This window comes from Aulostomus chinensis, chromosome 13 (assembly GCF_037954235.1).
Source record: "Aulostomus chinensis isolate RoL2024-O1b breed Wild chromosome 13, RoL_Achi_v1.0, whole genome shotgun sequence".
Taxonomy (NCBI): Eukaryota; Metazoa; Chordata; class Actinopteri; order Syngnathiformes; family Aulostomidae; genus Aulostomus; species Aulostomus chinensis.
The window spans coordinates 23,670,426-23,685,769 of NC_141332.1; the positions used below are offsets into that span (position 1 = coordinate 23,670,426).

At 42.1% G+C, this 15,344-nt stretch overlaps 1 protein-coding gene across 3 annotated transcripts in view; it reads left to right on the forward strand.

The window, feature by feature from the left end:
* rxfp1 (relaxin family peptide receptor 1) overlaps positions 1–14,505 on the forward strand; it is a 47,543-nt gene extending 33,038 nt beyond the window's left edge. For 2 of the 3 annotated variants that reach the window (XM_086222196.1, XM_086222197.1), the window contains 8 exons: positions 100–171; positions 1,783–1,854; positions 3,266–3,337; positions 3,728–3,799; positions 5,884–6,113; positions 8,596–9,006; positions 9,579–9,797; positions 10,477–14,505. In XM_086222196.1, coding sequence (XP_086078322.1) covers positions 100–171; positions 1,783–1,854; positions 3,266–3,337; positions 3,728–3,799; positions 5,884–6,113; positions 8,596–9,006; positions 9,579–9,797; positions 10,477–10,922 — 1,594 coding nt within the window. In that variant the 3' untranslated portion in view covers positions 10,923–14,505. Of the gene's footprint in view, positions 1–99; positions 172–1,782; positions 1,855–3,265; positions 3,338–3,727; positions 3,800–5,883; positions 6,114–8,595; positions 9,007–9,578; positions 9,798–9,870; positions 10,338–10,476 lie in introns of those variants that run through there. The other variant, XM_086222198.1, reaches the window with a different exon arrangement.
* The last annotated feature ends 839 nt before the right edge of the window (positions 14,506–15,344 follow it).

A 15,344-nucleotide genomic window follows, 5' to 3' on the forward strand; every position in this document is an offset into this window, starting at 1 on the left:
GTGTCAAAATTTGCATGTGAGCCATGATGGCACACAGGTGCCTGAATCAGGTTAAGAAGGTGAACAGCAGTAATCTGATTGGTCGGTTTGTTTCTGCAGGGTTCTACAGCGGAACAGGATCAGCCACATTCATGAACAGGCTTTCTCAGTTCTCCGAAAGCTTGGAGAGCTGTAAGTCCCTTTTCCCCCAAATTTCAGAATCAATCAATCAGTCAAGCTTTTCTTTTTCAGCTGCTTTAAAAATAAATGAATTGAAATTCAATGTGATTTACAAGCAACAGACCGAAGAGGCTTTGTGAGACTTGGAGACGAAGGCGCACTTCTGAACACGTCGTTGAATATATCATAAAAAGATATTAATTAAATGGGAGAACAATAAACAGATGATTAAAATGTAAATGGGTTACTTAGATGTTTTACCTCATCTTTGCAAAACGATCTTTGTGCAGATTTTGACTCTGAAAGTAAGAAAAGTTTGTCTTTGTTGACCTGATATCTCTGTTTACTCTACACAGGTAAAACCAGACTGAAAATGTACTTTTCAATAAATTGGGACACATCTCATATGACTCAGCATTTGAACAGAAAAAAAAATCATATTCATAAAGACAATGAGGAAGAAGTGAGTCACATCTCCTAAGAATTATTAACAAATCACAATCCCAATATGTATTCAAATGTGGCTGGAGGGGAGGTTTTTTTTCCGATTGATACTCAACACAGCTGTAAATCCCAAACACGCTGCAAGCAACAACAAAGATGTCACTCTAAATTATTGCATTTTGAATTCAGGCTTCGTTGAGCAAACATATTTTTTTAATGTCGACTGTTGCTCCCGGCCTGATGATGGTTGTTTGAGTGGGTTGGCTGAGTGGAATCAACACACACATGAATCTTACGCTTCACTAAGTGCAGCAGCTTTGCCACAGTAGCAGTGTTTAAAATGTCTGGGAAGAATGTCTGTCAGCCCAGAGGGGAGACAGACCAGAAGGCTGGAGACCTCGCCGTCTCCTGGACCCACCACAGGGAGGCCCAGGGTAAATGGCCAAAAGAGGGCTCTCAGGGCTGGACCACTAAGAGGGGCATGCTGGTGGATCTGGGGAGGCAAGCTTGGGCTAAAATGTCTACGCAACCTGCCACTGGAAATATTCAAAGGGGGTTTCTACCCATGGGTGGAGTCCGCTGGGTCCGCCTCCATTTGGATTCTGCTAACACAGGTTGCAAAACAATGTAAAAACCAAAATGTGAGAGTACAAGAGAAAGTTAAAACCGAGTCCCAAACAGGAACAACTGAAAATCAACAGTCAAAACAGGACTGTGACAATTGTAGTGCTTCAGGCAATGAGGAGACAACAAAGATGCAACACGGAGGAAGCAGGAGACACGCGGCAGTGGTACAATCCTGAAATTCTATGAGAACCTGCTCTAGAAAATGGGTTGGCTCCTAAGAACGTGATTGTGGCTTTGAGAAGAAGTGCATTCATCTTCATCCTGATGGACGACGCCGTTGTATCCACATGCAGAATGAGAATAAAGTTGTCTTCTTCAATGCAGCAAGTTCATCATACGATACCGGTGCTGGTGAAAGAATGAGGGTACGATCACATGATAGACCGGCAGAGGCGGCATCTCTCATTGTGGCTGTTACGCAAACGGAATTTTAAAACTTGTACAAGAGGGAATTCGTCTTATCTATGTGCTACTGTACACAGCCTCCGATGTACATTAATATTTGTGTGGCATTGCGGCTTCTAACCAGGGCTTGTTTCTCTTGGGCCACAGAGATCTCTCCAACAACAGACTGGTGGCGTTCCCTCCTGATCTCTTCGTCTTACTCTGGGATTTGCTCCAACTGTGAGTTATATTTCCTCAAATACAGTTGGATTGCCATTCTATGTGAAAGTATTCCCATTCCATCAATATTTATCTCTTGATGCTGTCTTGGAATAGCAATGGAGCTGCTGATCATTTGCAAATAAGCAATTAATTATGGTGCTTGATTCCATTGCGCTATTACGGGTTCTTCATGAGTTACATCAGCGTGCACTGCCTGCTTTCAAGTTCAGCTATCAAGGTTGAATGGAAGCTAAACCAAGTACAGGAAGTACATGACATGATTGTGGCACGCACTGCAGAAAGCGAAGCAAAGAAAATCTAATTCCACCTCAGTGAAACGATCCTCATTTATATTCTGTCTTTGAAGCCTTCATCAAAACAGGTACTCTCATTGTGATGAGGATCTACTTTTGGACTGTTTAACCTGAAACATGCACACAAATATATTCAGTCACACGATTTCCACAATGAAGAAAGAGAGCGCTCGCTTATGTCAGCCTCTTGATGAGAGAGGATGGAAGTTATCTTTGCTTTTGCCGCTCATTCCCTGAGCCCCGCAGCAGAATCGACGTGAAGATTTCCTTAAACCTCGATTGTATCGCTTCATAAACAAGCTCCTTATCTCACTGATGCGACACAGTCCTTACATATTTCAGTCATGATGAGATTTCTCTGAAAGTAGGAGCTGTAGCTTTGAAGTTGACTCCACCATGTTCTCCTTGGTCCTGAAAGAAGCTCTCACATCCTTTCGTTGCGTTAAGATGCTGGACATGCAGGATAAGGTCATTAGATTTGTCTTATTGTAGCGTGAGTATTTGCATTAGTATGATTCATTCGGAAGAATCAGAATGGTAGTTCATGGACAGAGGACAAATAATGTTTTCATAGCTGTACTTGATTTTTTTTTTTTTTTTTTTTTTTTTTTTGAGCTCGCTGCATTTTTAACGTGTGAAAATTAGCTCCGGTTAAGGCAAAAATTTAAACTTTTCCTTTAGAAATGCAGTGGAATGGAAGTATAAAATTTTGCGCCTGATGAAGTACATGTGATGAATAAAATAATGAATCTGCTTTCAACAGTGCAATAAGAAAGTTTTTTTTTTCAATGGATATTTATATACAATTATCTTTGATAATTTAAATGTATGTGACAAACGAAGCTAAAGGCTTGGGATACATAAAGACATTGTGTTTTTAGCTGCTTCACAACAGTTCCTGTGCTTCCACCCATGTTTTCTGCATTGTGTTCATTTATAGGAACCCTAAAATGGAAATATTTCATTACAGGTACTTCAGAAATGTAAATGTACTTACCGGCAGCTATTTTTCACGACTGGTTCTGGTTCTGTAAATCATAATGAGTTTTTGTGTATGGAATTATTTTCTATGTTAACCATTCTGTCAGTTTTCACGATGGCTGTTTTTTTTCCAGGAATATATCCTATAATCCCATCAAGGAGATCCAAGCTGACCACTTTGACACGCTGCAGAAGCTGAAATCATTGTAAGGGAATGTCCTTGCCTCAAACACTCCCAGTCACATGTTTAACGGCGTGCAGACAAGCACAGAGAAATCACGGTTCTTGTTTTGTGTCGAGAGTCATTTGAAGCACTGGTGTCACGCTCAAAGTTGCAGAGGAGAGCAGCTGACAAGAAAGCAGTGTGTGTGTGTGTGTGTGTGTGTGTGTGTGTGTGTGTGTGTGTGTGTGTGTGATGAATTCTAATGATGTGAGCCTGATGGAAAAAAGAAGAACACCTTTGTAAGCTGGAGGGAAGCACGATTTTGTGAGGCTCACCTCATTTAATGATGTTTATTCTGTGTTATTTCACTGTAAGGTTGGTAAGAGTGCGACACCTGACTGAGACGGTGTCAAAATGTCTCGATGTTTTCCAGGAGCATCGAGGGGATAGAAATTGGAAACATTCAGCGACGTATGTTTGAGCCTCTTAAACACCTGACGCATATGTAAGTATCATTTATGAGGTCGTGTTTATCGTGTTCATCTGCACCCATTCCCTTTCCCACCTCATAGCGGGACATAATGTTGCCTGCCCTCCCCCAAAATTCATCCATTTCTTTTTGAAATATCCTTCCTCCAAACACCCACGTGGTGCCGATCATGTTGCCTCCCTGGTGGATGTTTTCAACCACTTGTCTGCTTCCCATCAAGTCATTCTGAGGCACATTTTTGAGGAATCCTATAAGAAAAGCTTGATGACAATGGAGGAATTTGGAATTATGTCCGCTTGGGGTTGGTTTTTTGTCCTTTGAAAGCTCTCGACCTATCAGTCAGTCTTGGTTCCTAATCTCGTCTATGGTCATGATCCTCGAAGACCCACCCTCTCTGGTGAGAACTGCTTGGGTCGGGTGCACTGCCATAGGGGTGGCAGTGGAGGCAGGGGCCCTCGGCGGGCTGGACCAGGGTTACCTGCTGGAGCGACAGATGCAAATTCACTGTTCGTGACCTCTGGCACAGCTTATTTAAAGCGTGATGTCCCTGTGAAACATCAAGAATAGATATGTAAGTGATGGAGGCCATCTAATGGCCATAGTTGTAATTATGACCACTGGAAATCAACAAGCAGCAGGCGTTGGTTTGATTCCCACCAGTTTGATGAAGGACTGTAACAAAACGGCTTATTGGAAAGCAACCCTGTCTGTTTCAAACCATACAAACAGACTTCTGCAATGTGACCCTGACTCCACGCTGTTCTCTCAGCTGCAAATTCAATAATGTGCTTCCTTTTAAGAGCTTATCGTGATCCATTGTGTAAAGTCTGCTTTGTTTGGGAGGTCATGTATACCATGAGCGTTCCCCGTTTTTGTATTCCTACAAGACTGAAATAGCCTTATCACAACTTTCAGATTACTTCTCTTCCTGGGAGATGAATAAATCAGTAATCCATCTATGGATTAAGTCAGTAATCCATCTACTCTGTGGGTCACTTTTAAGGTTCGCCTGTGCAGGTCCACTATTGGTGCCAAGTAAATGTCCCTTCAGCTGAGGATACGGTGTTAATCAGACGATTCTCCTGTAGCACGTCAGCCAAGTTCTCGTAACATACAGACCTTTTTCTGCATTTAACAGGAACCCTTTCTCCGTGAAGCCAGCTGATATATATGATTATATATATATATGGTTAGAAACTACTTTGTGGTGCCTCTAAATATATAGAAAAAATTAAACTACAATTCTCTTAAGTATCTAGAGACCTGGCCAGAGAAAAGGTTTCATAAATGTCTGTATCAGTTATTGGAGTGCTTTCAGCCTCAAAGCAATACTTCACCCACAAAGTGTTTTTTTTTTTTTTGTCTTTGTCAAGTACTCACAAATAGGTTTCTTTTGAGACATATTTGTATATTACTTCTTTATGAAATGCAGGAAGAGCTCGCCGCTTAAAGACAGACTCAGGACTAAAGGCGGCAAAACAGTCTAAATAAAATCCACATTTAGGGTCGCAAGCAACTCGCTGGTGCTCCAATATGAACTTCAATAATTATACTACTGCCTCTGTGCACAGAAAGGCAAATGAATGACAATTTAAAATCTCAAAACTTTGCGTCTGTACATAAACTCCCTTGTCTTTTTTAAACTTAAAGTTTACAATTAAACAATTGCATTACATAATCAGTATATGACACCTCATCGATAGCAATGAGAATATTGATCATTTTCTTGAATTTAATGAAATTCCAACTGCCGTTCGATCGCATCACAAATGCCAACAAGCCACTCACGTTCATCTTCCTCTTAATAAGGGACAAAGTAACGAAACGCAACCCATCATTAATTAGTGTGTTTCAGTTGCTCCAACCTCTCGAGAACCAATTTATGGAGTGACACACTGAGTGCAGACTGATAATTATTGATTTTTAAGAAATTAAGTGGTTACTTTACAACTTTTTTCTCTTTACCTTTCATGAAATGAGGGAAAACGGATGACTCAAATCAGTAAACACTGACGTGGACTGAAAGTAAATGTTGATAATGACACATTTCTCAGTATTATTATGCCCCACATCAACTAACTTTTAATGTCTTTGCTCAGCTACTTCAAGAAGTTCCAGTATTGTGGCTACGCTCCTCACGTGCGCAGCTGCAAACCCAACACTGACGGTATCTCGTCCTTCGAAGACCTGCTGGCCAACATTGTGCTCAGGGTCTTCGTGTGGGTGGTCTCGGCCACCACCTGCTTCGGCAACATCTTCGTCATCTGCATGCGCTCGTACATTCGCTCGGAGAACAAACTCCACGCCATGTGCATTATCTCCCTCTGCTGTAAGTTCAAATGCATTTGTCCATCCTCCTCACAGCCAGACAAGTAGATCCAAACCTTTCACTCCTCTGTGGTACATTAGGGAGCTGAGACCAGTTCACTCCCAGTTAGCTTAGCGCAATGAATGGTAGTGGATGGGCAGGTTAGCATACCTCTTTCCTCTCTTCTCTTGGCAGCATGGCGAGTGTGTCTTTGAAAAAAAAAATCTGTGCATCCCTTCAACTTACTTTAGTTTTTCGAATTCTGCTGGTTACAAATGTTGAAGTGGATATAACAAATTTGGAAAATGTTTTCTTCGTGAGATGTAAACAAGCCTGAAACCTCCAATTCCCAAACTGGGTTTAACAAACACACGATGCAAATTAATCCAGATAGCAGCAAGAAATAAAATCCCTCAAACCCAATTTGTCTCTTACTGTTCTGGGCAAAATGTGGGAAAGCCAAAAATAATCTCTGTCTCCTTTACGATCAAAACTGTTTCCCTGTTGATCAACGAACTACCAGCGCCCCCTCAAGGCAGTGATGTGAACATGCATATGCTTTCATAAAATACAACAGAATATTAAAGTTTAGAGTCTAGATAACAAGATTATATTGACAGTGAGAAAGTTTAATGGGGAATATAAGATATTCAGAAATTATAGGCAGCGGGTTCCAATTTCATTTTCCCCAATATCAAGTATAGTATGCGATAAACCTAATCCATGCATTCTGATAGAGAGGCAGGAAGGGATTAAAACATGCAAGATAGAATTGGTACTGCATCGGAAATTTTAAGAGTTATGTAAGCTGAAAAGCCATTTATGCTGAAAATCTTGTGCTGCTATTTTCTTTACAGTTTGGCACATCAGGTCCTGGCTGTTCCTGATATTACAATGAAATTTTAAGACAGAAAACAAATAAGGACATTATGGGTGTTGCAGGAACCTCCAGCTGCAGGAAGTGTGTCATGACCTCGGTCACCTTTGTTCTCCATGATCTTATTCTCGTGCATACTTGCTTAAAAAAACTGACATCTAAGTGTTCACTACCAGAAACAAATTTTAGCTAATTTCATGTGGTGCATACCAGGCAAAGTAGAGCGGCATGGCTCGGAGGTAGAGTGGTCGTCCTAGTAACCAAAGGGTCGCTGGTTCCATCCTCACTTCCCCTAATTGCTCCTGTTGGCCCTGCGATGGACTGGTGACCCGTCCAGGGTGAGCCCCGCCTCTCGCCCAATGTCAGCTGGGATAGGCTTCAGCCCCCCCTTAACGGATAAGTGGTATACAAAATGGATGGCATTGTGTATGTGTTATTCTCTGAAAATGTCATGTGTTTGTGTGTTTGTGTATGTTCAGTCTGTATGTACTTTCCTTTAATGGAGCAACCAAGGGATGCAGATTTGATCGTTAGCTGACCACCAAGTCATTCCATATCATTTTATATTGTATTTCTGGGGTAATCTTAGGACACTCATTAAGAAATGTAGTACGTATCAGTTCCCCCCGCGACCCTTAATGGATAAGCAGTATAGAAGATGGATGGATACCAGGGAAAAACTGAGCTTGAGGCAATAAAAGTAAAATACAGGTATGAGTCATGCTTTGCGTCATCTCTAACAAGGTATTGTGCCTCTCAAGAAAGCAGGCTGTGTCTTTAACCCTTTAAAGAACAACAGACTTGAGTGTTGCCACAACCTCATCGACTCAAAAAAGGCCGCTCAGGCCGAGTCACCGGTTTAGAGCCAAAATGAGAATAAGAAAGGTTAATAATTTTTTTCTGTTCCTCTATACTTTTGATTTCTCAGAAAGGCCACTTCTTTTACAGAGAAAATGATCTGTCTTATTACGCACAAAACTGAGTTGGACTCCACCTTCTGTTCTCTGTCCGGAGATGACTTCAACCCTCTGAATGAGAGAGAGAGATGACTTTAATCCTCTAGTTTACTTTTCTACCTTCACATATCGTATTTTTCTGGAGGGAACACTTTGAGTTGAGTAGGAGATTTCTCAGTGTGCAACACAACTGCATCTGTTTAGTAACCTGATCTGTTTGTCAGCGGCGTATCTCAAGAACCAGTGGAGAGATTGTGATGATAATTGTTCAAAAGATGACAAAAGACATCATTTTTCAATGTATGCGTTGATATCTCATATCGCTGTTTTTTTTTTTTTAATAAGTTGAGGCTATTCTACATATTTATTTTTGCAGTTTGTTTTCATGAGTTTTAAAGGTTGATGTCTGTGGCTCATTGTGCGTCTCTAAACCAAACATGAAAAAGACTTTCATGTGTGGCCATCTAATTTAATTCTCACTTCTAAGAAATCAGGCTGCGCCTCCTCCTCGCAAAGACCTGTCTTATTAGTTTCACTGATTTGGAATTCAAATAAGTTCAGCTGGCATTGTGTACCTGTCTCTTTGTAGCAACATCTTGATTTTTAATGCATTTTTTTTGGTGTTAAGTGGTTGATAAATGTGTTATCATGCGGCTGTCCGTCCCTGCAGGTGCAGACGGGCTGATGGGCATCTACCTCTTCATGATCGGTGCGTATGATCTGAAGTTCCGGGGCGAGTATAACCGACATGCTCAAGCGTGGATGGACAGCAGTCAGTGTCAGGTCATCGGCTCCCTGGCCATGCTGTCCACAGAAGTCTCTGTCCTGCTCCTCACTTACCTCACGCTGGAGAAATACATCTGCATCGTCTACCCCTTCCAGTACTTGACTCCTGGCTGGCGACGAACTGTCACCATCCTTCTCGGGATTTGGGTGTTTGGGTTTATTATTGCCTTCCTGCCGCTGGCTTGCAAGGGGCTGTTTCGAAACTTCTATGGGACCAATGGCGTTTGCTTCCCGCTGCACTCGGAGCAGCCAGAGACGCTGTGGGCTCATGCTTACTCCATCGTCATTTTCCTGGGTAACGACTTGATTCGGCTTTGAATTGTCTTTATATTTACTCTCGTTTTCCTCTTTCGTTTATTCTCTGAAGACGTTCATCACCAGAGCAGTGTGAATATGCGGTACAGGGAAATGTGCAAAATCCACATTCAATTTTGTGGAGTATCATATCGTGGCTCGTGAGCACTCTCCAGCCATATCTTGGTTGTCGAAGTAATCACCACTGTGTTTGATGTACTGTATCAGCTGTTCTTCCTCCACATCATGGTCTCCCATTTTGGCGCCAAGCTTACTATCTGGTAGCTGCGAGGACATCAGGTGTACAAAAAGAATTTCATTGGTCAAACGTGATTCAGCTCGTTGAGGTTCCTGGTTAAAAAAAAGATTTCTCACCCCAAATTTTTCCACAGCGATGTGGAAACATTCATAACCCCCCTCAGGAGCCCTGGAGGGGCCTTACTTTGCTCCAGGGCTCTGTACTGTCTGGCTGTTCTGTGGGTGTTTGTTATTCATTTTTGTGAGAGACAGCCCCGTTTATGTTGCCATTTACTCAAAAATATGGGTAGATACTGACCTCCTTTCTCTCTGCAGGTCTGAACCTGGTGGCGTTTCTCATCATCGTCCTCTCCTACGGAAGCATGTTCTATAACATTCAGAGAACTGGAACTCAGACCACTAAATACAGCAACCACATAAAGAAGGAGGTGACCATTGCCAAAAGGTTCTTCTCTATCGTCATTACTGACTCCCTCTGCTGGATCCCCATTTTCATCCTCAAGATTCTGTCACTGCTGCAGGTGGAGATTCCCGGTATAGTAGAAGTGTTACACACATTTAATGGAACACGTAGTAGAACACTAAACTTTATGGTTACCCCCTGTAGGCTTGTGATTTGCCTCTGAAACATGTTCGGCCTGCTGGTTCATGCAGCTGTTATCAGTTTGGCATCATCAACTCCAGCGGCGGTCGGGAGACGTAGCAAACCTGATGACTGTAGAAATGGTATCCTCGGGGCTATGAGGTCATTACACTGTGCTTCCGTGAAATATTCTCCTGGCAATAAGAGTTTACAAATGGTAAACATACAGTATTGACCAGTAGCAGGGGATGTTATGGGTTCTTTTTGGCCATTGAAATGTTTTATAACAAAACTACGGCTATTCAGTGGTACAGTATCAATTAAAGTATTTAATTGACGGTTATTCTTGAAAATTAAGATGTTTCCTTAGAAACCTTTTATACTGTGTAGGTATAAATATCCTGGTGCAGTTTGTGATACATGAAGTGTTGTTCAGAATCTATTGTAATGTGGCGACCTGGGGTTCCATATCTAGGCCTCTTGCAGGGATGAGAGGGATTTGCATACAGTTTGAAAAGGCTTTGATGTTGAAGTGTTCTCCTAACGCCCCCCTATGTTAAAGACCAAATGATCTTCAAACAAAATCCAAATAGACACTATTTTGTTATCTGTTTGTCTCCTCACCGGCAGGGACCATCAGTTCGTGGGTGGTCATATTCATTCTGCCCATCAACAGCGCCCTCAACCCCATCCTTTACACGCTGACAACACGGCCTTTTAAGGAGACCATTCTGCAAGTCTGGGCCAACTACAGGCAGAACAGGCCTCTGTTCAGCAGCCATCCGGCTCATCATCCATCCCTCACCTGGCAGGAAACATGGCCCCTGCAGGAGAACAGCCACGGTCTCACCGCAGGGAACATCGTGGAAATGACGAGCGCACAAGCCAAACTCACCCCGGTGGAAAATACCAACGATGGATACAGTGACTTTAGCATGAGCACGCGGCAGCAACAGAGGCAGCACACGGTCCTCTCTGTGTGTTCACAGAGGCAAACGATGACGCGCACCAACGTCACACACGAATACGCGCAAATGAACGAACTCGTCGAGGTGTTAAACAGCAGAACTACGTAGAGTTGTGATGTCACTGAACTGTCACCTCAACCATCCAGGTGCAATCATCGCTGCGATTAAGTGTTTAACCCTCTAAAAAATACGACTTGTTTTGAAAGGGGCCGGTATGTGATCAGACGTGTAATTACTGAAGTGTTTCACTCATGTAGCAGTGAGACAGGTCCCAGGTCCGTGTCTGTGGGTCTCTGATGCACAGTGATGAGAGTGACGATACACGTTTTTATATACACACACGTTGCCAGCATCATCAGAATGCAGTGATGCAACCCTGCAAGGGGTTGGGAAGGAACCAATATTACAGCTGTCTGTCAGAGTCTTCTCCATTAATTTCACATTAGGTCGTTCCCTTTGACAGAAAACTGATCCACAATCAGATTTTGAACCCAAGGTTTAAGTACAGTCAATTACAATCAGCCAGACCAGTGCTCAGACACAACAATCACATGGAGGCGGAGACACACAAACACACTGAACACACGATGATGAGCTGCGTGTGAGTAACAACCTGCGTGATCTCTTTTGAAGAGATGTGCCGGTGTTACCGTTACCAATGTTGATGGCTTCATACAAGTCATCTCCCTCCTTCTCTCAGCCCAACGGACTCTGAACTCTCCCACTTAATAGATCGTTTTTATTAAAAAAAAAGAAAGAAAAAAACTTCAAAATGCTACATTTCAGCCAAAACATCAAATAAACCTTTGTGTTTTCAGCCTTTAATTAAAATTAGAAAAAAGTCAAAGCAAAGTCAAAGAAAAATCGTGACTGTATTCTTTTATTTGGGAGAACTCATCGAGAACTTTAAAATGAGATATTACACTCATTTTCAGCCAAGATGTGACCCACCACCTTTTTTTTTTGCATCAAGCCCTGGTAGCATTACTAACAACCTTAGCTTCATGTTGATCCCTGAATAGTTTCCCCCCCCCCCCCCCCCCCAATTACGATCATTCACTTGTTCTACCAGCTCTTGAAGAGAAGAAATTGCTGTCACAAATGCAAAATATATCAGGGGTGCCCCATGGAGTGCTTTATGTGGACCCGACGTCAAAATCCAGCCTACACCCTTGCAACCCAGCTTCCCGTGTCTGTCACGGTCTTTGCGGTCATGACAAGTTGCTTCCCTCACGTTGGTACAACCTCTTGAATGTGCTCTTCGCTGCGGTAATCAGGCTTCTTGGCTCTGCAGACAAAGGAAAGAGCAGAAGCACAAACCGTCACTGATGTGAAGCTTCTAAAAGCCTCGTTACACTGTTGGACTCCCAGTAATTCCAGTGGCTTTTTCTTGGGCGTTAGAAGAGCACTAACTGCTGCACTCTTTGTGCCCATTTGCACCACCCGCAGGCATTAACGATGATTGCAGCATTTCTGTTTCACTTCCTGCCAAAGGATATAATTTTTCCTTCTTTTTGTTGGTTAGTTGGTAGGTTCATGCAAGAACTACCGGTGGAGCCGAGTCGTGACAGCTCGTTTTTTTCCCCCATTTTTTTCTCTTGTTGTTCTGTTTCCTCCCCGTGGAGGAGGAGTTGAGCTCACCAGCGCTGGTTTCTCCGCCGGCATCGAAAAAAGTCGCCGGTGGATTTTAACGAAATTTGACAAAACGATAGAACATATGTTGGGGAACACTTGATTCGATTTTGGAAGTGATCTGGACCCGTATATGATGATGTCATCTGTGAATGTATGCGAGTGCCCCTCTGTCACCGGGCAAAAACTACCTGGTTTATTTTCATTAAATTGGTACAGCTGAACATTGGACACGAAAGAACCCTTTCAACTAATTCTCAGGAAAAACACTCCGTGTCCCTGTGCAGTTTTTTTCCCTTTGTATCTTGTCTTTTGAGGTATTGACCTTTAAAAAGAGGATATCTTCCTCTTAATCTCGAGAATAGAAACAGCAGGGGGGCCTGACCCAAATGCACTCATTCATAAAATGAAAGGAGGGTCTACTTATATTAGAGAGGAGGTCAGTGAGATCTTTCATTTTTCAGTAATCCTCATGTCCAGTTAAGAGCTAATGAAAGCAAACAAAATAAAGGTCAAACAGACGCATTAGTGCCTGCTGATGGTGCAGATTATTTCAGCTGCAGCTGTTTATTGTCTTCAAGGACAGCGGCAGAGCTCGACATGCTTAGAACAAACAAACAAACAAAGACAGTCTACACCCTGTCCCCTCAGAGGCTTTGAACTACAAATAAATAGTGGAATGGCCTGCAGTTTGAGAGAAATACAACTTGGAATTGGTACTTTCATACCCTGATAATGTTGAGACAACATCTGTGGGAGCTGTAGCTGCTACCTGTTTTTCTATCTAAATAATTGTTGGCGTATTTTGCTGTGGCTACTGGCGGACAATTACTGCTCTCACGTGGTTCTTTCAAATCTGCTCTTGTGGTATTTTAGCCTGTTGGTAAACTCATCAGAGTACCGACGATGGCCTGATTGCAAAAAGATCTCTGGAAAGCACAATAACGCCACAGCAACTCTATTTTCTGTTTGCTCTCTGAGTCCCGTCCTTACTCCTCTCAGCTCCTTGTGCTGCTTTTGCTCATCTCCAAAGACAATCTGAGTTTCATTTCCAGCGTCTACTGGCTTAACTACCTCATGCTAACACACAGAAATAGTGCTCGAGTTCAAATCTGTTTTCAGAGCGAAACAAAGGGACCTGAACTCTTGCTTTCAGGATTGGAAACATGGGAGTCAATTTTCTCTTTCTCTCTTTTCTTTATTTTATTGACTTTATCTAGGATTTATGTATGAATATTATTTGTTATGCACTTTTTAATATATGTTAATGTATTACTTCGTTATTTATTTGCTGGGTTTTGAGAAATCATTTTAGCTTAATGATGTGTTTATTTGCATGTTACTGTTGTTGTTATTTGCTTGAACAGCAAAAGCTGAAATCGCCCCTGGTGGAGGAACAAAGATGTCTGCCTCTCATCTCCTCATATGAACTCTTAGGTTGACCTTTTAAAACCACCAGCATCATGTGGAGGAAGGAAAACCATCTCATGATTAACTCCAAAGTTAGATTCAGGGTTGTTTGTTTTTTAATTTTATCATGGGAAGTTTTAGGAAAGACATTTTGAAGGTATATTTAATCAGTTTCATGCTTTTCTGTTTTCAGCATTGAGGAAGGGGATGTGTGCTGACGTCTGCATTCTGTCTTGAATTTCCCAGCTGGTCTGGGACGTTTGGACTTGAGCACAAACTCTATTTGCGTTTCTGTGCCCTCACCTGTACAGTCAGGACATTTGGACGCAACGATCACAATCTCCTCTGTGCATACGGCGTTTACTGATTCCTGTGGAAATTAACTTTTTTCAAACCATGCAGATCTATAAATTCATAGTGAACTTTGTATCAGAGAGTAATTTACTGTGAGTATAATGTGTGAACCTGTAAAATTGTATGTGACAGTCAGTGTTTACATTGTATTCCCATGCAACTTGAAAATATGACTCAGCAGTTGTTTGAGATATGTTAGTAATATCTGCTGCTGTGTGGTAAGTGTTTAGAAGAATATGCTTTTGGACATGTTATCGGTTAATTTTATCTCCCATGTGTCTTAAAATAAAAGGACTCACAGGACAGTTTGTGCGTTTTTATTTTTCTCATTACAGGCTAGAGACCAATCGGGGTGGGAGGGGGGCAGACGAGGAGTGGGAACATCAGATGCTGCACTGCTCAGGCTCACACACACACACACACACACACACACACACACACACACACACACACACACACACACATGAACATCTGAAGATGACGGGTCTGTGACAAAAGGTTGAAATCTTCTTGTCTGACTCTGCTTTTATGTAAAAAAAAAAAACAAAATTCTAGATGCTTGCCCTGGTGTTAGCATCGGCCAAAAGCAGCACAGCATTTACCGGCAACTTAGCATGAAGCTAAAATTTAGGTAACTTAACACTTAAGTTGATAAAATGTATCTGTAAATCCACAGATAACTTAAAATAAAATGTCTCCACAACTGAAATAACATAATTTGCTCTCTTTTGTCTGGCACCTCTGAATACTGCAGTGAGTGAAAATCTTAACACACACAGACACACACACACACACAGAATTCTCGTCCCCATGTTGCCAGGTTGAAGCTTCATGTAATCTACATGAAAGTCAGTATATAATTCGACTTTTCTGACAAGGTGTTACATTGCTGCTCATATATTCATGGTTTTTGTCGGAGGGGCATCTGTAATCATTCCTAGGTGATATTGACTCTCGGGATGCAAGTGGGTCAGAACAGGTCAGAGTGAAGAGGGAATTTATTCTGGCGCGCACACACACACTCACACACACACACACACACTCACACACACACACACACACACAGGATGTGGGCTTCATGTAAAACATAAACTAACAGCTGCTGATATTTTGGATTACCTCCTTTTATACTTT